Source organism: Coregonus clupeaformis, chromosome 6 (assembly GCF_020615455.1).
Source record: "Coregonus clupeaformis isolate EN_2021a chromosome 6, ASM2061545v1, whole genome shotgun sequence".
NCBI classification, from domain to species: Eukaryota; Metazoa; Chordata; class Actinopteri; order Salmoniformes; family Salmonidae; genus Coregonus; species Coregonus clupeaformis.
In genome coordinates this window covers 19,907,232-19,930,318 of record NC_059197.1, presented here as the reverse complement: position 1 = coordinate 19,930,318, position 23,087 = coordinate 19,907,232, and the positions used below count along the sequence as shown (strand labels likewise).

Sequence of the window (23,087 nt, the reverse complement as noted above, 5' to 3'; positions counted from 1 at the left end):
TCTGATTGGACCAGCAAACTGTCAATCATCACAGGTCGGGTGCACGGTGAACCGATTGCTGATTTGCTGTACGGCTATAGGAATCCGTGCAGCGCAAACATCAAATTGCAGCCCCCAAAAATGTTGGTGATCAACAATATTAACTGTTTACTTTGTAAGCTCACCAGCAATGGGGCAACAACTACTAGCATAGGTCTACTGGTATGTTGGTATGTAAAAATTGCTTGATATTGATAATTTACTTATGAAGCTTGCATTTAGAATTTGTTGTTAAAATCTAATATTAATGTGGCGAAGATGCACCATAGGCGCTGCTCTTAACGTGAACTCCGCGAACTCCTGCCAGTGGAGAGTGCTTTTTTTTTCTTGTTGAAATATTTTCTGTTGCTTTCACACGTTTAAATGCATGTGCCCTGTGTGGTAAATCTATATTCCATCTAATACTAAAATAATTGCTAGCGTTTAATCATTCCGTTACCTTAATGTTTATTGCAACACGTAGACATTTCTGTTTCATGTTTGATAGGCCTACGATACATTTTCATTTGATAGCCAACCATTTCTTACTCTGCTCTGAGTGGGCGCGATGTTTATAGTGCACATGAACATTCGCAAGACTCTTGAGGTAGAAGTTCTGTTTATTTAATTCAATGTATAGTTTCCTTTGTTCATATTTCCCGGGTTAGGTCGGAGTTCCGTATGTCTGTGCACAGTCCCCAAGTCCAGAACGGACCATGGGAGGCGCACAGTACTACATAGAGCCATGACGAAAAGGAACTCTATTCCACATCAAGTAACTCATGCCAGCAGTAAAATTAGATTTAAAAAAACAGATTAAAATACACCTTATGGAACAGCAGGGACTGTGAGGCAACACAAACATAGACACATGCATACGAGAACATACGCACTATACACACATGGATTTGGTGTTATAGTTATGTGGTAGTAAAGTAGAGACCCGAGGGCACACACTTAATATGTTGTAAAATATGTTATGAATGTATTGTAATGTTTTTCAAATGTATAACTACCTTAATTTTGCTGGACCCCAGGAGGAGTCAGCAGCTACTGGGGATCCATAATAATATACAAATACAAAAACAAATGTGTCTGTCATTTTTGTTGTGAGTAATAGGAGCGCGCGTTTCTTAGTGAGTATAGAAATAGGCTACGTGCCCTGCGCTTCACGCTTTGGAGTCAGAACGTTGAAAAAGATAACATTATTGTTACATGTATGCATGGTGTTGGAATATTATTAATACAAATTAAGTCTGATTTAAGAAAAATTTACCAATGTAACAATGGATGTGGAAATTTCCTTTTACATTGTAGAACCAGTTTATTGGTTATAATTGCCAATTGGGTAATTGTATGGTCTTGGGGGCCATTTGGTTATTATGTAGGCCAACCTGTATGAGCTCCTGTTAGACAGATTCGATTTGGTTTCTCAGATGGGACAGGTTAAGCCTGATACAGAGGCTATTTCTTTTGGGCTATTGCCCGTGTGTATTTGGTAAATCTACTTGTATATTTTGTATGATATGACGCTTTCACCATTGGATCACCAAGACCTGTAAATAAATATACGCTCTGAGCACTTCCACCTGCCTTGCCTTCTGCTGATTTCATGCCCTTACAATTGCTACAAGGTCCATATTTTACAATTACATAGGGTAATAAAAATATGTTGTAGACATAATAATGAAAGGGCTTTCCTGTAGCCTCGATAAAACGACGATGGCCCTCTGCGGGTCACTGAAGTTTGCATGGAGGCTGCAAAACTTGGCTCATCCCGCGGGAGCATGGAGAAAGATCCAGCGTAGGAGCACGAGAGGGAAGTAGAGTAAAGAAAACTTGTTAATAAACAGAGATGCTGAACCAAAAGGATGGACACTTGGGATTTTTCCAAACCGAATAATGCCTTTATTGTTTGAGGAAAAAACAAAAGGAAAACATTAGGCTACTCATCGATTTCTTTCTATACCTTTCATACTCTGCAGACCTTTAGGCGTTAAATGTTATTAGAATGTTTATCACAACTCGGGGATGAGGGATGGAACCCCAGATGTATCAGGCCTGCACTCCTTACTTCCAATACAACCTTGATAAAATGCTATTAGAATAACGACTATAATCCAATAACACGGGATTCGTGTCCATCATTCGTCACAAAATTGTTATGATCAATTTTCCAAAGTGGAATTTCGTGTTATGTTATCGGGTCAGGCCCTTACTTGTTCCATAATCCAATAGATACGGACAATCTGTGATTGTATCCGCTAGGTGGCGACCTTGGTCTAAAGCGTTTCACCTTGGACAGCGCTGCGCATCATTGGAGACGACGTTCATGTAGGGTTCACAACACCGTCCAATGACGAGTAGGCGGGTAATTCACGTTATGAGGAAAATGACAAATATCTGCCTACACGTGACTAGTCCTAAAAAATTATTACGATTTTCTAAGATTCTTTGAGCAAAGTACTTTTGAGACACAGGTGTTATAGCCTTGACCTAATAAGGTGAATGTTGAAAAATTAAACAAAAACCAATTCATCTTCGACATAATTCATGAAACGTTTTTAGGAATTTCATCATTAATAACAATGTAACGAGATTATCTTGGAAGTTTATTGGTTCTCTTTAACAAGAAAAATAGTGGTGTCCGCATGAAATAAATTCACTAAATATTACAGTAACAACTGGCCCTTTACACAGTCCCATTTTGGCCCGACCAGAGTCCACTCATGGCTGAGGTGTAGGGGGACAGTTAATGATTATTTGCCCCTGTTTTCCCGTCCACTGCGTTTCCTATTTGGATTGACTGCCGCGTCAGAGCGCGCAGACCCACCTCCGGGTTGTTTTCGGTGCGTCGCTCTATCCCTGCTTCAAACACAAAGTCCACAGGGAGAGAGAGAGAGCAAGACCTGTGAGGAGCGGAACGAACGACCAGAAAAAAGGCGAACGACAAATGGCACTCATGGCTGGGATTTTGTTTACGGCGACCTCTGTGCTGCTTGGGATTTCTACGTGTGTTTCTTCGGCACGGATTTACCCCCCAAACGAAGGTAAGACTTGGAATAATAGCGGAGCCCGGTCTTGGACTTTTTCTCCACTAGTTTATACTCCGTCCACTTCGTGTGTGAGACGAACCACCAGTCCGTTGTCCCGTCGCTATTTTGGACTCGTGCAAGAACCTTCAGCACTCAAAGAAGGGGGCAACACTATTAATTTGCTCAACAACATGCGCCATTAATCTCTGACATTGGATTTCCAGATGCGTCAAACCCATCGAACGTTTTGTGTCGTAGGCTACTAGGTCCAAGTTGCTGAAAGCGCTTGGCAGAAAGCCGGAGCGTATGAAGTCTATATGGGTCTCTAGCAGGGTCCGAGTGGAGTGCTGGGACCCAGTCTCTGTTAAAAAGGCGACAGCCAACTTCTTCAACCAAATTCGTTTTTTTTTTTTTTTTTGTCATATAGGCTACAAAGACTCGATTTTATACACAAATCATTATTGCTTTGGAGCGCATGTCTGTGTCTGGTTTTGTGCGGTTGTGCAAAAGCTCCCCTCACAAAATGAGCCATGTTATTTTAGTTCATAACCATGTATTGGAGTCGCAGTTCTGTAAAATAATCCCCATTCAATTATCAAGTGGCTCTTGCGCATTTTCTATGTCAAAACGCATTAACTTCAAAACAGTACTTTACTAATGACCAAAGCCAAGTAATTTCAGATAAATGCAAACATCTTAAATTAAAATTAAATTAAATTCAATGCATATTTAAGCGCTTACATTTGTGATTTTCTTCATTGCACACTGAGAGGATTTCAGTAAGAAATATAAGGGGCTATTGAAATCTCATTACGGATTATTTTTTATTTCTCACTGAAGCTAGTTCATTTAGACGTCCGTCTCCTCATCGTCGAGCCCGTGTTAAAACAGACAAACGGAGTCTCCAATATGTATTTCTTAACCAAACATCCAGAGTCGCATTCACTGGGTTACAGTGACAATACTCATGGTTATTTATACAAAATATAAAATCCCTTTAAAATGGGGTCCCTTTATGATTTGAATCACAAATCCTCCTGAAAAAAATCTATCTAAATTATAAATTTGAATAATGCAAACATATGACATATGCGTGGACATGGGCCTATAGATACGTTGTTACACATTGATCATTAAACTACTTCTGACTGGCTTTTCGTTGAGCAGATTGCACAGAATTGTTTTCCTCGGGGAAACTGCATAACTATCCAACTATGGTAACAGCGTGGTGGCTTTTCCAGACTGTATATTATCCCTGTAGACAAGGTTACACATTTTCAGTGTTATGAACAGCCTATAACTGCTCACTTCTCTTTCCTATGTTTTTCAGTGACGTTACTGGACTCCAGATCTGTAGCGGGGGAGTTGGGCTGGGTCGCCAACCCAACAGAAGGAGGGGTAAGTGCCCCTCGTTAGGACGTGATTCCCCCGTTGAGTCAAAATGGAGAGATGATGTCCTCTAAAACCTACCGGCCCCCTCCCTCCTTCTCTACCTCTACTCGCGGTAATGGTCAGATTCGAGTCCGATACGGCAGCGGGCGTCGGGTTTCCTGAATAGACGGCGGATTGAATCGGTCTTTGTGGAGAAACTTTATATCCTTTCCCCCTATTGAGGCGCGGGGGGAGAGGAACTTGGCAGCACAGAAAGGGCCCTTTGGAATGGATGAATGAAGGGAAAGGGCAGCGGGTTTCAGTCCTCACAGCAGGATTGGATTGGGCCATGAAGCGATAGGGAATGTGATCGGACTAAATGCATGATCCCGCGGTCTAATTGGGTTCTATATAGTTGCGCTGATAAGGTACAGAGTGCGACTGTTTAGGGAATGGCCGTGAGGGGCCCTTCGGTGCGCGCGGCTGGGGCCGGTCTGGCACACACTCCCCTGTCAGCAACAGCACTGGCGTTTGAATAATTGCATGGAACCATCTTATATTTTAGTTGTATTTATAGACTAAACCAACAAGGTGGCCCAAAGTAGAGCAGCGTATGCTATCCTTGACGTTCTTTCTATTCAGGCATCTTCTGGCATATCAATTATATTTTAATGATGCAGTTTATGGTATGCTATAGACCCATAAAAGAAACGTTGACCTTTTGTCTCAGCCCCCTCTCCAACTCTTGTTTTATTCACCATTGGGTTGAGTTGTTGTTCAATGGACGTGGCTAGTGTATGCTGCTGTTGGTTGCTCTCCGTTCCTTCTTCAGCCGTTTCCTCCGAGGCGGAGTGATTGACAGGGTGCTGGCAGCGCCGACAGGCCTGCATTCACGCTCTCATTACGACCAATTACCCCCATTCTCCCTCTCCTCCGCTATCGGGGAAAGGTGCGGCCTTATCTGCCGCGCGGGTTGATTTCCACAATAAAAGGGCCAAGCAGAAAGAAGAAAGCTGTGGAATAAAGCAGCGGGGTGATGGACACTTTCTCAAATCGGAGCCTCAGCCATGTTTAGCGTTATCTCCCCTACTCAAATGAATAGGGGTTTAAACGAGATTATTTATGATAACGCGTTGAATCAAATTCAGCACAGGCTACACCCTTCCCCCTAGTAATAGCTCTGTTTGGACTCGTTTCTCCAAATAGAATATAGTCCTAAACAGATACAAGCTGAAAGGCTGGCTTGTCTGCTCTTGTTTTTAAATGCAGTCAATTTGAAAACTATTTTTTAAAGCTCATTGTGAAAAATGTAAAGGCCCAGTGCAGTCAAAATGAGATTGTCCTGAGTTTGATATATATTTCCAGACTATGATGTCGAATAATACTGTGAAATTGTGAAAATGATGATAATGCCCCTTTAGTGTAAGAGCTGTTTGAAAAGACCACCTGAAATTTCAGCCTGTTTTGGTGGGATGGAATTTTGGCCTGCCTGTTGACATCACCAGGTGGTAAATTAGTTAATAGACCAATAAGAAAGAGAGTTCCAAACCTCTCTGCCAATAACAGCTAGTTTTTTGTTTCCCCTCCCCACTCAGAACACTCCCAGACAGTCCTAGCAACATTCTTGCTTGAGAAATTGCTCTTTGCTAAGTAGCAATTTTTGTTTATTTTTGACCACTTTAATACGATCACAGTAAGGTACTTAATTCTTACCCCAAAATGATTAGATATTGAGATAAAAACGTCTGCGTTGGCCCTTTAAGAGCACACCATAATGTCCCCAACACCTTTCAAAACGCCATATACCCTATGCTCCTTAGCAGCTGGGACTTTATCGTAAGTAAAACAAACATTGCTCCTATAATAATAAACCAGCCAGTCATCGATAACGTAATCAATGCACCTCATGTTCACGTCCTATACCAATGAGTTCATTCTAAAAACACCCAATCCACATTTACATTTTAGTCATTTAGCAGACACTCTTATCCAGAGCGACTTACAGGAGCAATTAGGGTTAAGTGCCTTGCTCAAGGGCACATCGACAGATTTTTCACCTAGTCGGCTCGGGGATTAGAACCAGCGACCTTTCAGCACATGTGTGCTGTCAAAACCCTCTCCCTCTTCAAAATCATTTGTAGGCCTACAGAAGCAACACAGACACACTTTTTCTATTAGGTTTCTATTCTGATCACTATAAGCCCTTACAGACATAGGGCCTATCCATTAGCTCATACATAAGATTATTTCAATACCCCCTTCTTTTTCTTTTTCTCTTCACCCTCTCTCTGTATCACTCTCCATTTGGTGACCTTTAAATTAATCTTGGACTTATGGGGATTTACATTGAGGTCCTCATTATTTGAAATTAAAATAATAATTTGAATGGTGCATGTTCCCCAAGGATTTGGTTGGTTTCATTTTCTGTGGAGATAAAAGGTACTAGTCAGGGTTGAACACAGTACAGTAGGCCTACAGTATGTCTACTTGTTTCTGCCTGTACCAGTAGTAGTTTCATTATAACAGGCCGTACTATTTATATTAGGCCTTTTCATGCATTTATTATTCATTAATTGACAAGTTTGGCCATTAAATAATTGGCCTACTGAGACACAGATATTAAGTCACCGTTTTGCATTCTCAATGTATGTCTGCAAGTCAATGTTTTAATGTGGCCTACCATTTTCCAGATTTTTCTAACATTGAGATAATGTGTGTCAGATGTTTTCCTAACATTGCCTCTGTGTTTGTCTCCTCAGTGGGAGGAGGTGAGCATCATGGATGAGAAGAACATTCCCATCAGGACGTACCAGGTGTGTAATGTGATGGAACCCAACCAGAACAACTGGCTTAGAACCGACTGGATCCCCCGGGGTGGCGCCCAGCGTGTCTACATCGAAATCAAGTTCACCCTGCGCGACTGTAACAGCCTCCCTGGCGTCATGGGAACCTGCAAGGAGACCTTCAACCTCTACTACTACGAATCCAACAATGACAAGGAGCGTTACATCCGAGAGAACCAGTTTGGCAAGATCGACACGGTGGCGGCTGACGAGAGCTTCACCCAGGTGGACATCGGAGACCGCATCATGAAGCTGAACACGGAGGTCAGGGACGTGGGAGCCTTGACCCGGAAGGGTTTCTACCTGGCCTTCCAGGACGTGGGAGCCTGCATCGCCCTGGTGTCTGTCAGGGTGTTCTATAAGAAGTGTCCCCTGGCTGTGAGGAACCTGGCCCAGTTCCCTGACACCATCACCGGGGCCGACACCTCCTCACTGGTGGAAGTCCGAGGATCCTGCGTGGATAATTCAGAGGAGCGTGACGTTCCCAAAATGTACTGTGGGGCGGACGGAGAGTGGCTGGTGCCCATCGGGAACTGCCTGTGTAACCCGGGATTCGAGGAGAGGAACGCTGAATGCCAGGGTAAGCTAAGGAGAGAAAGCTTCGGTCTGCCTCAGATATATATATATATATTCCTCTAGTCGCTGGCAGCAGCTGTTCTGTGTGGTTATTTGTACAATTCTCTATCTTTCTCTCTTCATTCACTTTCCATCTCTATCACCATACAGTAGCCTGCTTCTTTATCATATCTCCCTCCTCTCTCTCTGTCTGTCTCTTTGTCTCACTCCCTCCATGTATCCCGCTCTCTTTGACTCTCGCTCTCTCTCCCTCTTCTCTATTCACCAACCTTTCTCTCTGTTGCTTGTTGTCTCTCTCTCCTCCTCCCCTCCATGCGTCTCTCCTACATGGTATCAGGATGGGTAATAGAAGACATTTTACATTTTAGTCATTTAGCAGACGCTCTTATCCAGAGCGACTTACAGTTAGTGTGTGCATAAATTTTTCATACTGGCCCCCCGTGGGAAACGAACCCACAACCCTGGAGTTGCAAGTGCCAGGCTCTACCAACTGAGAAGCAGTGATGATTGTAAATGGCGTAATTATCCAGTCCATTGGAATGTGTTAGTTAGGCCAGGGGAACAGGCCTGCTCTTGGGATGTGTTAGTTAGGCCAGTGGAACAGGCCTGCTCTTGGGATGTGTTAGTTAGGCCAGTGGAACAGACCTGCTCTTGGGATGTGTTAGTTAGGCCAGTGGAACAGACCTGCTCTTGGGATGTGTTAGTTAGGCCAGGGGAACAGGCCTGCTCTTGGGATGTGTTAGTTAGGCCAGGGGAACAGGCCTGCTCTTGGGATGTGTTAGTTAGGCCAGTGGAACAGGCCTGCCTGTCTGCCGTGTGTATCTGGTGGATAAATGGCTCAGAAGAGATCAGTCTAAATAGCTTCCAGTCTCTCGCTCCTCCCAGCCCCAATCCCAGACATATGATTCCCAGTCTCTCTCTCCTCCCCACCCCACCACCAGCCCCAATCCCAGCCAGATGATTCCCAGTCTCTCCCAGTCTCTCTCTCTCCTCCCCTACCCACCACACCACCAGCCCCAATCCCAGACAGATTATTCCCAGTCCCTCCCAGTCTCTCTCTCTCCTCCCCACCCCACCCCACCACATCACCAGCCCCAATCCCAGACAGATTATTCCCAGTCCCTCCCAGTCTCTCTCTCTCCTCCCCACCCCACCCCACCCCACCACATCACCAGCCCCAATCCCAGCCAGATGATTCCCAGTCCCTCCCAATCTCTCTCTCCTCCCCACCCCACCACACCACCACCCCCAATCCCATCCAGATGATTCCCAGTCCCTCCCAGTCTCTCTCTCTCCTCCCCACGCCACCACACCACCAGCCCTAATCCCAGCCAGATGATTCTCAGTAGGACCAGTGCTGGCCTGGGAGAGAGATAGACAGAAGCCCTCACTCGCCTGGTTTATCATTCTATGCAGGTGGATGAGAGGTGGAAAGAAGCATGTTTCTCTCCCGGTGTGGATACCAGTGTGTATTGTGTGTGTGTGTGTGCGTGTAGTTCCTGGTGTGTAGCTACCAGTGTGTTGTGTGTGTGTGTAGTCGACCGTCAGCTGCCCCCCCCCCCCACAACACCCTAAAGGGCAGTGGGCCGCTCCAGAGTGGGGTCAGAGGCCGGCCAGGTTGATTAACGGGGGACGGGCCACTCTACCTACCTTAATTTACGGGGGAGCCTTTAAGCGCTATCTCAGGACTAATTGCATGACAAACAGGCCTGGTGATTTAGGGTACTAGGGCTGTCTGGCTCCTTCTGAGGGGGGGCGAGGAGGGCGCACTGAGGTACAAATGGTCACAGATGGTGTGTGTGGGAAAGGTTGGGGGCGAGGGGGTAGCATTTTGGGGCAAGAATGTTCTTTGGAATGTAGCCCGTCTCCCCTGTCAGTGGCTGTGTGGTTGGCAGGGGCCAGGTTTCTCCCTCCCCTGAGTTGTCTTCAAAGGAGAGAGCAGAGATAGGGGGAGGAAGGAGAGAAGACTGAGGGTAGTTAAATACAGTCGTTCAATTCAGTTAATGTCTTTGAAACATGATGTATCATTACTGGTGTGAGTCAGCAATATTTAGTTCTCTCTCATACCAAACTCACGGGCAGCTGAGTGCCCTTTAGCCTACCTTTGCAATGATTGTTTCTATGAGTCATGTGTTAATGTGTCTTTTTCGACGTGTATACATTGCCCTCCGTAATTATTGGGGCGGTGACACATGTTTTGTTATTTTGGCTCTGTATTCCAGCAATTTAGATTTGAAATAATACAATGACTGTGAGGTTAAAGTGCATACTGTCAACTTTAATTTTAGGGTATTTTCATCCATATCGGGTGAACCGTTTAGAAATTACAGCACTTTTTGTACATAGTCCAATTTAGGGGACCAAAAGTATTGGGGCAAATTCACTTATATGTGTATTAAAGTAGTCAAAAGTAAGTATTTGGTCCCATATTCCTGGCACGTAATGATTACATCAAGCTTGTGACTTTACAAACTTGTTGGATGTATTTGCTGTTTTTGTTTTGTTTGTGTTTCAGATTATTTTGTGCCCAATAGAAATTAATGGTAAATAATGTAGTGTCATTTTGGAGTCACTTTTATTGTAAATAAGAACAGAATATGTTTCTAAACACTTCTACATTAACATGGATGTTACCATGATTACAGATAGTCCTGAATGAATCGTGAATAATGATGAGTGAGAAGTTACAGACGCACAAATATCATACCCCCAAGACATGCTAACCTCTCACCATTACAATAACAGAGGAGGTTCGCATTTTTTTGCTGGATGATATTTGTGCGTCTAACTTTCTGTGTCACTGTCCGAATAATATAACATCTGTGTCATATAACATCAGTGCTATGTGCTCTATCGCATCAGAGTTTGGTCAGACACACACACTTTCTGCCTGGGTCTCCATGGCTACCAAAGCCTCGGTCCAGGGTCCACATCTGTGTTTGATGGGTTAAAAGGTGGAGCTCACTGTCAGCCTTCAAGTGCACTGATGAGCTGGTTAATATTCCCCAGCGTGACGAGGCAGAATAGAGGGGGGCTCAACTTCAATATAATAATGTGGACCAAGACACTAAAGAGGGGCTGAGATGGGGGGTTGGGTCTCAAGTCCTCTGTCAGAAAGAGAGTGTGTGTGTGTGAGTGTGCGTGTAAAGGTTAGGGGGGTACCTTGGCCTCTGGTTCCCAGCAGTGGTGAGTAAATAGGACTCTTCCATCATTGTTGAAGCAGTGAGGTTGGGGGGTGTGTGGGTTGGGGGGGGGTCTGAGGATTGTGAACGCTGGCTGAGGGTCAAAGGTCACTAAGTTGTTCATCCATCATGCGTGACAGGGTCGTGGGCCAGGATTGATTAAGACGTCAGGATCCTGACAGCTGGGTGCTTGGGGGCCGCCAGGATGTACACAGAACACAGGGGCCAAGGGGAGAGGGGTACGGGGGCCAGGGAGGACCCCCTGAAAAGGACCGGGGGTTTACTTTTGGGCTCCTTTCTTTTCTCTCTCATTCCCTTGTTTCTATGAGCTTGGGTAGCGGGGTAAAGCTCTCTCCCGCTAGTCGTCTGTTGAGGGTGACTCCATTGTTGATTGTGGGAAGGACGTGTCATGTGTTTGTATGTGTGAATGTGTGTGTATTGATGTGTGTGTTAATATGTGCGTCAGTCTGTGTATTGCGTTCATGTGAGTTAATGTGTGTGACTGTGTTTGTGTGTACAGGTTTGTCTGTGTATTGCGTTCATGTGTGTGAGGTTCTGTGTGTATGTGTTGGAGGCAGGCGACTTGGGAAGTGTTAGATGCGTGTGGAGCGAGGAGGGAGGAGGAGGGGGAGACGGTTGAGGGTTACTGAACCGTGAAGGTGGCAGACTGTTTTGACACCTCTCATTGGGGAGGGAGGGTGGGGAGCAGACTGGGAGTTGATGGTTGAGCTGCTAAACCTCTACACCACCTTTACAAACACTACATCAAGGACAGGGCCACCACTGCTCTTTCAAGTAAACCTGCCAACACACCCACCTGTTCTGTTGTAGCAAGATGTGTACTTGTATGAATGTGTTTGTGTGTGTATGACCAGATTAGCGTCAGAGAGAGGAAGGATTGTGGCCAAAGAGTGTGATTTGTAGTGTGTTCCTCTATTCCCCTAACCTTAACCTGTTGATCCTGACCATAGGCTTTCTCAACTGAAATATGTGTCTCTAATATGGTCATACATTTGGCAGGAGGTTAGGAAGTGCAGCTCAGTTTCCCCCTCATTTTGTGGGCAGTGTGCACATAGCCTGTCTTCTCTTGAGAGCCTGGTCTGTCTACAGTGGCCTTTCTCAATAGCAAGGCTATGCTCACTGAGTCTGAACATAGTCAAAGCTTTCCTTAAGTTTGGGTCAGTTACAGTGGTCAGGTATTCTGCCACTGTGTATTCTCTGTTTAGGGCCAAATAGCATTCTAGTTTGCGCTGTTTTTTTGTTAATTCTTTCCAATGTGTGAAGTAATTCTCTTTTTGTTTTCTCATGATTTGGTTGGGTCTAATTGTGTTGTTGTTGTTGTCCTGGGGCTCTGTGGGGTCTGTTTATGTTTGTGAACAGAGCCCCAGGACCAGCTTAGGGGACTCTTCTCCAAGTTCATCTCTCTGTAGGTGATTACTTTGTTATGGAAGGTTTGGGAATCGCTTCCTTTTAAGTGGTTATAGAATTTAATGGGTCTTTTCTGGATTTTGATAATTAGCGGGGATCGGCCTAATTCTGCTCTGCATGCATTATTTTGTGTTTTTCGTTGGACACTGAGGATATTTTTGTAGACTTCTGCATGCAGAGTCTCAATTTGGTGTTTGTCCCATTTTGTGAATTATTGGTTGGTGAGTGGACCCCAGACCTCACAACCATAAAGGCCAATGGGTTCTATAACTGATTCAAGTATTTTTAGCCAGATCCTAATTGGTATGTCAAATGTTATGTTCCTTTTGATGGCATAGAAGGCCCTTCTTGCCTTGTCTCTCAGATCGTTCACAGCTTTGTGGAAGTTACCTGTGGCAGAGGCATGGGTATGTATAGTTTTTTGTGTGCTCTAGGGCAACGGTGTCTAGATGGAATTTGTATTTGTGGTCCTGGCAACTGGACCTTTTTTGGACATCATTGTTTTTGTCATACTGAGATTTACTGTCAGGGCCCAGGTCTGACAGAATCTGTGCAGAAGATCTAGGTGCTTCTTTAGGCCCTTCTTGGTTGGTGACAGAAGCACCAGATCATCAGCAAACAGTAGACATTTGACTTCAGATTCTAGTAGGGTGAGGCCGGGTGCTGCAGACTGTTCTAGTGCCCTCGCCAATTCGTTGATATATATGTTGAAGAGTGTGGGGCTTGTTTTTCGTATGTTTTTCCCCCAACCCCACTTTCCATCAATTTGTATAGCAGACCCTCATGCCAAATTGAGTCAAAAGCTTTTTTGAAATTAACAAAGCATGAGAAGACTTTGCCTTTGTTTTGGTTTGTTTGTTTGTCAATTAGGGTGTGCAGGGTGAATACGTGGTCTGTCGTACGGTGATTTGGTAAAAAGCCAATTTGACATTTGCTCAGTACATTGTTTTCACTGAGGAAATGAACTAGTCTGCTGTTAATGATAATGCAGAGGATTTTCCCAAGGTTGCTGTTGACGCATATCCCACGGTAGTTATTGGGGTAAAATTTGTCTCCACTTTTGTGGATTGGGGTGATAAGTCTGTCATTCCAAATATTGGGGAAGATGCCAGAGCTAAGGATGATGTTAAAGAGTTTAAGTATAGCCAATTGGAATTTGTGGTATAAATGTTATCATTTCATTGACGATACCATCAACACCACAGGCCTTTTTGGGTTGGAGAGTTTGTATTTTGTCCTGTAGTTCATTCAATGTAATTGGAGAATCCAGTGGGTTCTGGTAGTCTTTAATAGGTGATGCTAAGATTTGCATTTGATCATGTATATTTCTTTGCTGTTTGTTCTTTGTTATATGGCCAAAAAGATAGGAGAAGTGGTTTACCCATACATCTCCATTTTGGATAGATAGCTCTTCATGTTGTTGTTTGTTTAGTGTTTTCCAATTTTCCCAGAAGTGGTTAGAGTCTATGGATTCTTCAATTATATTGAGCTGATTTCTGACATGCTGTTCCTTCTTTTTCTGTAGTGTATTTCTGTATTGTTTTAGTGATTCACCACAGTGGAGGCGTAGGCTCAGGTTTTCTGGGATCTATGTTTTTGGTTGGATAGGTTTCTCAATTTATTTCTTAGGTTTTTGCATTCTTCATCAAACCATTTGTCACTGTTGTTACTTTTCTTCGGTTTTCTGTTAGATATTTTTAGATTTGATAGGGAAGCTGAGAGGTTAGTGGAACATTTTGTCCAGGAAGTTGTCTAAAAGGGATTGAATTTGTTGTTGCCTAATAGTTTTTTGGTAGGTTTCGACAGTACTTTCCTTCCATCTATAGCATTTCTTAATATTATTCAGTTCCTTTGGCTTTGACGCCTCATGATTGAGTATTGCTCTGTTCAAGTAGACCAGGGTTCTTCAATTCCGGTCCTGGAGGGCTGAAACACTTCTGTTTTTTATTTCTACCTGGTAGTTAATTGCACTCACCTGGTGTCCCAGGTCTGAATTAGCCCCTGATTAGAAGGAGAGGATGAAAAACGGGCGGCAGGTAGCTTAGTGGTTAAGAGCGTTGTGCCAGTAACCGAAAGGTTGCTGGTTCTAATCCCCGAGCCGACTAGGTGAAAAATCTGTCGATGTGCCCTTGAGCAAGGCACTTAACCCTAATTGCTCATGTAAGTCGCTCTGGATAAGAGCGTCTGCTAAATGACTTAAAAAATAAAAAAAAATAACAGAGGTGTTTTGGCCCTCCAGGACCGGAATTGAAGAACCCTGAAGTAGACTGTGATTTTGCTGTGGTCTGATAGGGGTGTCAGTGGGCTAGTGTTTTCCAATTTTTCCAGAAGTGGTTAGCGTCTATGGATTCTTCAATTACATTGAGCTGATTTCTGACATGCTGTTCCATCTGTTTCCGTAGTGTATTTTGGTATTGTTTTAGTGATTCACCATAGTGAAGGCTCAGGCAGGTTTTCTGCTCTCTCTCTCTCTCTCTCTCTCTCTCTCTCTCTCTCTCTCTCTCTCTCTCTCTCTCTCTCTCTCTCTCTCTCTCTCTCTTCTCTCTCTGTGTCTCTCTCTCTGTGTCTCTCTGTGTCTCTCTCTCTCTCTCTCTCTCTCTCTCTCTCTCTCTCTCTCTCTCTCTCTCTCTCTCTCTCTCTCTCTCTCTCTCTCTCTCTCTCTCTCTCTCTCTCTCTGTTGATATTGTTAAATATACACTAGGGAGCATCATCTAAATTCACCACGTAATTCTATTCTATCCCTCTAGTCTCTTATGACTCTAAATACACAAACGCAAATTAGGTTTGCATCTGTAGTCTCCCTCTCTCTTCCACCACCTTTTCCCCTTCTCTTTCTCCCTCTCTTCATGTACTTCTCAGTGTCACCCTCCCTCCCTCCCTCCCTCCCTCCCTCCCTCCCTCCCTCCCTCCTCCCTCCCTCCCTCCCTCCCTCCCTCCCTCGTTCTCGCTCTCCCTTCTTCCATCTCTCACTTTCTCTCTTTCTCCCCTCTTCCTCCCTCCGGGGTTGTTAGTGCTAGTCAGGCTGTCTCTGGTGACAGCAACAGGAAGTGGGTTGAATAATGAGATTATCGTCGCTGCCGTGAGGCTGAGCACCGTGGTGAACATTATCGCCTGTCTCAATTCCGACACAGAAGCACACGCACACACACACACACACACATTCACACACACTAGAGTAGAATATAATTGAATGTGCACGTCACTTTCCTTTCCAGATAAGCTAATTTTGTGTTGTTGAATGGAGAGACGAGACATCTATTACCACAAGGTAGGAGATAAGAAGAACATGACAAACAGGACAAAACGTCTCATGAGGGATGATCCTTTCCCCCTTATTTTTTCAGCAAACACGCTAAAATAATTGCTGTACCTTAAAGAGTCCTCATATTTCTTGCTTGTTTAGCTTCACTTATGTAAAACAGCCTGCCCTCCCTCTCCTTCTCACCCTCCCTCCACCAGATCAACTGTAATTCAGCTATCATTACTGGAGGTGCTGAAAGTCTCTTCCTGCTCGGACCGCGGTCCTGGCTCGACGCTTTCCCCTGCCGTTCCTAACACTCATCGCCATCTCGCCTCACACCCCATTCAGGCCAGGAAAAGACTGCTCGTTGAGTGTGACCCAAACCCAGACAAACACAGCTCACCGAATGCCACCCGCATAACCCACATGGAACCACGCTTTTAAAACTCCATGAATTCTTCAGCAAATATTCAGCTAACGATCGTGAACATTCAGGGGACGTTGTGGAAAATCTGGTTTTGGAGCCAGCTCTTTCTCTCTCCTCTCCCTCATATTTTTGGAAAGCATCCTCTCTTTGAAGGCTGCGACGGGAAGAGGGAACAATTAAAGCAGTCACTAAGCAAATTAACATGTCAAAAGCCCCAGAATTAATACCTCAGGCCGCTCTCTACCCACACACCCCAGCCCTCCCTGCTGCCCTCCCCTCTGCTTCCCCCTCTGTCTTTCCCTCTCTCTTTCTCTCCATCTTTTTCAGTCTCCTACACTTTCTCTCTCTCTCGCTCTTCTCTCTATCTAACCATTTTTGGAATCACGCTTACTCTTTCTCTCTCACCACTCTTCTACCCCACTTTTTCTCTCTCTCTCTCTTATTCTCTCTCTTATTCTCTCCTGGAAAAGCTGGGTTGATGGACAGACAGAAGGCTCTGAGGAGGAGTGAGGGAGGGAAAGAGAGAGCGAGGGGGAGGGAGAGAGAGAGACATGGGCTCCAATCAACAGAGGGCTCAGGCAGATCATTTGAAAGAGGGAGAGAAAGAGAGTGAGCGAGAGAGGGAGTGAGTGAGGCTCTGAAAAGAAAAGAGAGCCACTGCCACTTTCATTGACTTGACTGAGGGAGAAAGAGTACTTTCGCAAGAAGGAGCGAGGGGGAATGAGAAGGAGTGAGAGAAAGAAGGGGGCAGCGAGAAGGAGAATGAGACAAAGAGAGGGAGTTAAGTGGGAGAGATTTAGTTCCAGTTTGACAGTCGTCCTTTTCTCCCCTTCATCCATCTCTTCACCATCTCCCCAAAATCCCTCTGATCAAGATCATTCTAGAACTGATGTTGAGGTGTGTGTGTGCTTGTGTGCATGTGTGTGCATGTGTGTTAGTGATCCATCTCTGTGAAATGTGTATGTGCTTCTGTGTGTACGTTTGTGATATCTATTGAGGTCCGATCACCCCCTCATCCATGACTTCTCTCTTAACATTTCAATCCTGTAGCGTGAGCAGCACAGCTGAATACAACACCAACATAACCACACATAGATGCTTTGCCTGCCAACTCTCCCTTGGTTTCTCACATTGGAGGCTGATTGCAAACACCTTGACGAGTGTTTCATCTGTCCCTCTCTCATTCCCTCCCTCTCTCATTCCCTCCCTCTCTCATTCCCTCCCTCTCTCATTCCCTCCCTCTCTCATTCCCTCCCTCTCTCATTCCCTCCCTCTCTCATTCCAGCTCTCTCTCCCTCCGATTTTGATCTTAAGCTCCCTCTATCCTGCCAGGCGGAGGAGGTGGTCTTTTCTTTCTGAGTGTAGAAATCCTCTGGGAATGAAAGGCCTGGCTGTGGTAATCAGTTAGGGGTTATGACAAAAAGAGCGCCCAGGAAAAAAAGTCTTGATCTACTCTGATGGGCCAAAGTCTCGACTCAATGCCCATTTTAATAAGAAAAGGCCTCTTCTAATCACAGTCTCCGTGCCGCTGGCACACTAGCCTTTCCCCCCTCGGTAAACACACTGACATACGGACATACACACAAACAATCACACGCACACACACACACACATACACTGACAAAACTCTGTGTCAGAGCCAGAACTCAGGGGGTGGGGGTAGCGGTATGTTTGTGACATGTGTGTGTGTGTGTGTGTGAGGTGTAGCCAAAGGAGTGGTGAAATGGCGTTTGAGAGGTTGTGTCTGGGAGCGCTAGCACCAGCCAGGGAACGCTAGCTCAGGGAAGAGGTGTATGTTTTACTTAAGTAAAAATACTTAAAAGTACTACTAAAGTAGTTTTTTTGGGTATCTGTACTTTACTTTGCTATTTATATTGCTGACAACTTTTACTTTTACTTCACTACATTCCTGAAGAAAATAAGGTACTTTTTCCTTACACCCAAAAGTACTCGTTACATTTCAAATGCTCAGGCAGGACAGCAATATGCAATATGGTCCAATTCACGCACATCTCAAAATAATGCGTTGTCATCCCTACTGCCTCTGATCTGGCAGACTTACTAAACACAAATACTGTGCTTGTAAAAGATGTCTGGGTGTTGGAGTGTGCCCGTCTGATGTAAATAAAAAGAAAAAAAAAGAAAATCATGCCGTCTGGTTTGCTTAATATAAGGAATTTGATGTACAGTGCGGAAAAAATGTATTTAGTCAGCCACCAATTGTGCAAGTTCTCCTACTTAAAAAGATGAGAGAGGCCTGTAATTTTCATCATAGGTACACGTCAACTATGACAGACAAATTGAGATTTTTTTTCTCCAGAAAATCACATTGTAGGATTTTTAATGAATTTATTTGCAAATTATGGTGGAAAATAAGTATTTGGTCACCTACAAACAAGCAAGATTTCTGGCTCTCACAGACCTGTAACTTCTTCTTTAAGAGGCTCCTCTGTCCTCCACTCGTTACCTGTATTAATGGCACCTGTTTGAACTTGTTATCAGTATAAAAGACACCTGTCCACAACCTCAAACAGTCACACTCCAAAGAGCTGTCAAAGGACACCAGAAACAAAATTGTAGACCTGCACCAGGCTGGGAAGACTGAATCTGCAATAGGTAAGCAGCTTGGTTTGAAGAAATCAACTGTGGGAGCAATTATTAGGAAATGGAAGACATACAAGACCACTGATAATCTCCCTAGATCTGGGGCTCCACGCAAGATCTCACCCCGTGGGGTCAAAATGATCACAAGAACGGTGAGCAATTGGTGGCTGACTAAATACTTTTTTTACTTTTACTTTGGACTTTTACTCAAGTATGACAATTGCATACTTTTTCCACCACTGTACTTCAGTAGAATTAGAACCAGACACTTTTAGACTTTTACTCAAGTAGTATTTTACTGGGTGACTTTTACTTTTACTATTCAGGTATCTTTACTTATGACAACGGAGTACTTTTCCACACGTCTCAAGGATTATAAACCTTGATCCTGCTTGATCCACAACCCTGTCATACTGCAGGAGAAGGATCCCTTGAAGCCTCTCGGCAGGGAGGAATGGGAAAGAGGGAGAGAGAAGGGGGAGAGAGAGAGAGAGAGATAGAAAGAGAAAAGGAGAGGGACAGAGAAATAGAAATAGGGAGCGATAGACACATATAGAGAGAGAGGGATGTAGCACTGCTTTGATAAACGGCCTGAGATGTGAAAGGTGAAGCAGTGGGTTATGGGTAGAGAGGGCGATCGGTCTTTAAACAAGCGTCATGACCCCTGTTAGGAAGTCAATATTACTGCTATTGGTTCACCAGCCTCAGATCAGCCTGCCCTAAGGAGGCAGGGATGAAGGAAGAGAGGAAGAATGGTGTGACTAAGATAGAGAGACAGAGGGCGAGAGCATGGTAGTTTAAGGAGACGAAGAAAGATCAACGAGACAGAAAGATGGAGAGAAACTCGACACACTCAATTCTGGTACTGGACATTTTGAAACTTCAAAGCCGGCCATACATTTGAAATCTAACTGCCTTCTGTTAATGTTTGGGGGCGTTACACATTAGCACTTTAACCTGCCCTAACCGCACACCATTATCCTACATATCAGGTTACCCATCCTCCTCAGCCCTCCTCACCCGCCTCACCACCAGGTTCAACCAGCCAGGGGGAAAGCCAGGGGTTAACGACGGGGGCGTTCCCATGACAAAGCAGCTGACAGCATTTTTAGCTTCCAGGGGTATTGCTTACATGTCAACACATTACCTCATTTCTGGATCTGGAGTGGGCCTTTTCTCAGGGACAGGCGGGGGAAGGGAAGGTCTACCCCCACTCCCTAACACTAACCCTTACTCACCTATCACCTCTAGAGAAATCACTAGGTTAATGTGAAATTGCTCCCTGTGACCATGACCTGTGTGTATGTGTGTTTCCTTGCAACACCGTGGTACATGACATGAGGGTGCCCTGGTGTGGAGTAGGCTGTATATCATTTTTCACCTTGAGGTGTGTGACATGGAACTATGTGGGGTGATGTCACATTGACCCGATGATGTCATATTGACCCATATGATGTCATATTGACCCATATGATGTCATATTGACCCATATGATATCATATTGACCCATATGATCTACCACATTAGCCCAAGAGGTCAATGTCACTACCTGAGGGCACTTCCAGGTTACGCTGCTGTAGAAAGCAGGTTAGGGTGATGTGGTGTGAGCTGTAGGCAGTAGGTATCAGATGGGGTGTGTATGTGTGTGTGTGTGTGTGTGTGTGTGTGTGTGTGTGTGTGTGTAATGACTGGATCATGTACGTAGGTGATTTGTAGCATGCTTGAGGAAACACTGACCTTTGTTTACCTTATTTACAAAGACAGTTTCCACATCGCTTCCCTTTCCTCTTGTCCTCCTATTCTTATAGCCGTGTGTGTGTGTGTGTTGTTTGTTCCCCTTTCACATCCTCCGTTTCCTGTCCCATTCTTGTTGACTCTACAGTACAGGATAGTAACCAAACCAGCCAATTGTTGATCTGTGTGTGGTGTGAACGTCCCTTAGCACAACAACATTAGCATACCCCCCTCCACACTTATTTCTCCCTATAATTGAACAAAAATGCAACTCTTTCATTGTAAACAATGCCAGGAAAGCATGCCAGATACTCCCCTCCTACACCCTCACCACCACTTCACCCTTTTTGAGCCTTTCCCCCTTGAGGACTGTGGGGAAATGTAGCATATACAATAACCAGTTAGTTTACCTGCTGCACCACTGTCCCCTGCTAGAATGATCACACAAAGCCTGATGTGTGTTTTTGTGCATGGAAGATTTTGAAACAGCGTGTATGTGCAGTATAAATGTGCATGAGAGACTTTTGTGTGTGCTTGAGTGTACATGCAGTTGTGTATATACAATACGCAGGAGTGTGTGTTGGTATGAATGTGTGTGCGTAGGCATTGTTATTCATTACCCACCTGCGTGTGAATCCTGGGTCACAAAAGGTTTGTAGCGTTCTGGCACTGTGCCCGGCTTGGGTGGTGCCACCCTCAGAACCTGGCATGGGCACAAGAGTGGAATCTGAGCTCCCCTCCACCCAGTAGGGCCAAGTCGAGCAGTGTTTCCCCACACACAAAGGTGGATCTGTTTAAACCACCTGCCACTCTCTCTCTCCCCTCCTTTCTGTCTCTTTCCCATCTCTCTGTTTCTCTCCCTCTTTCTATGTCTCACTTTGTCTCAATCTCTCTCAGTTCTTACTCTCTCTCTCTCTTTCCCAGAAGTCCCCCTCCACACCCTTTGTCCATTCTTGAGGGGTGGACTTGTCCACTGAGTGTTCTGGGTGTAATACAGTTGATTTCTCTGATATAGCCATTGTGCTAACAGGCTCGTGTACACTGTGGTCCAACACAGAGAGAACAGGGTGGAGTGGTCGGTGGTGGAGATGTGGGAAGTGGGGCCTATGTGACATAAAGAATGCATAGACCTGGGCCTGCAGGAAGTCTGAGAACAATATTTCAATATTAAAGTTATACAATCCAAATAATAACAATAGTAGGTACCATGATGCTAGCAATGTGTTAAGCAACATGGACGAGAACAGTCATTGCCTTTTAAAAAGGATCTGTCCTATGTACTTAAATAGTTCAACTTGGAGTATGGTAGTGGTCTAAAATCATACATGTTGTTTGTTTAAGCACTTGTAAATTTTATGCAAGCAATTTCTCTTTAGAGTAAACTATTCTTCATTTTTACCTCAGGTTTTCCCTGTGTTGTGTTGGCCTCAGGTTTTCCCTGTGTTGTGTTGGCCTCAGGTTTTCCCTGTGTTGTGTTGGCCTCAGGTTTTGACTTGGTGTGTGTTCATAGTTGTGTCAGGTAGAGCAATTTTAATTAGAACAGCTTCTTGGGTGGCTTCTGGGTGATGGATTGCTTCTGTTGGAAATACACTTATAAATCATCTGACTCTGACAGACAGACAGACCCAGACAGACCTCTGGCAACCGAGGGGCACTGGTCTGGCATCAGCTTTATGTATTATCCATGTTAGCTTTCCTAGCAACGGTTAGCATTGCTAGCCTTTGTTGTTGTTAGCATTTTTGGTTATGATTGGACCTTAATTAGGGCTAATATGGATATCAACCCTGATATTTGCGTTTTTAGCCCTGTTAGTGCTGCTACTATGGCTCCTTTTCCCACCATACAGGTCAAGGTTAAGACGCGTGGCGAGTGTCTGTCATCAATCATTGTGATCGGTTTCGGTGGCCGTGTGTCTCTCATCCATCACACTGATAGGTTTTGGTGGCCGTGTAGCTGCGTGTCACCATCAGGGCCTGGGGTAATTAATAACCCCACAGACTGAATTAATGACTTAACCTGTTCCACACTCCTGCTGTTTTAATGATGGTTGCTAATGGTTAACACCTAGTAAGCCCCAGCTAATGGCCAGAGGCTCAGGTTTTTTGATATGTATGTGTTTTTGATTTGTTTCACTTTCTCTCTCTCTCTCTCTCTGTGTGTGTGTGTGTGTGTGTGTGTGTGTGTGTGTGTGTGTGTGTGTGTGTGTGTGTGTGCATGTGTGTGGAAGGGGTAGTGTGTCCATTACTTTACCTTACTCCCCTGGACTAGTAATGCTTTGATGTTTGTTATGGCTGCCACCTGGGCATCCGATGGACTCTGTTTCCATGGAGCAGAGAGAGAGAGAGAGAGAGAGAGAGAGAGAGAGAGAGAGAGAGAGAGAGAGAGAGAGAGAGAGAGAGAGAGAGAGAGAGAGAGAGAGAGAGAGAGAGAGAGAGAGAGAGAGAGAGAGAGAGAGAGAGACATAGAGAGAGAGAGAGAGACAGAGAAAGAGACAATGAGAGAGAGAGAGACAGAGAGAGAGACAGAGACAGAGAGAGACAGAGACAGAGAGAGAGAGACACAGAGATAAAGAGAGAGATACAGAGAGACAGAGAGAGAGACAGAGAAAGAGACAGAGAGAGAGAGAG

General features: G+C 44.7%; 1 protein-coding gene across 1 annotated transcript in view; it reads left to right on the top strand.

Moving 5' to 3' along the window:
* Positions 1 to 2,742: 2,742 nt before the first annotated feature.
* The window catches only part of LOC121567702 (ephrin type-A receptor 4), a 60,411-nt gene continuing 40,066 nt past the window's right edge, over positions 2,743 to 23,087 (top strand). The window contains exons 1-3 of the mRNA XM_041877927.2: positions 2,743 to 3,068; positions 4,384 to 4,451; positions 7,184 to 7,847. Of these exons, the coding sequence (XP_041733861.1) occupies positions 2,972 to 3,068; positions 4,384 to 4,451; positions 7,184 to 7,847 (829 nt within the window). The 5' untranslated portion in view covers positions 2,743 to 2,971. The remainder of the gene's footprint in view (positions 3,069 to 4,383; positions 4,452 to 7,183; positions 7,848 to 23,087) is intronic.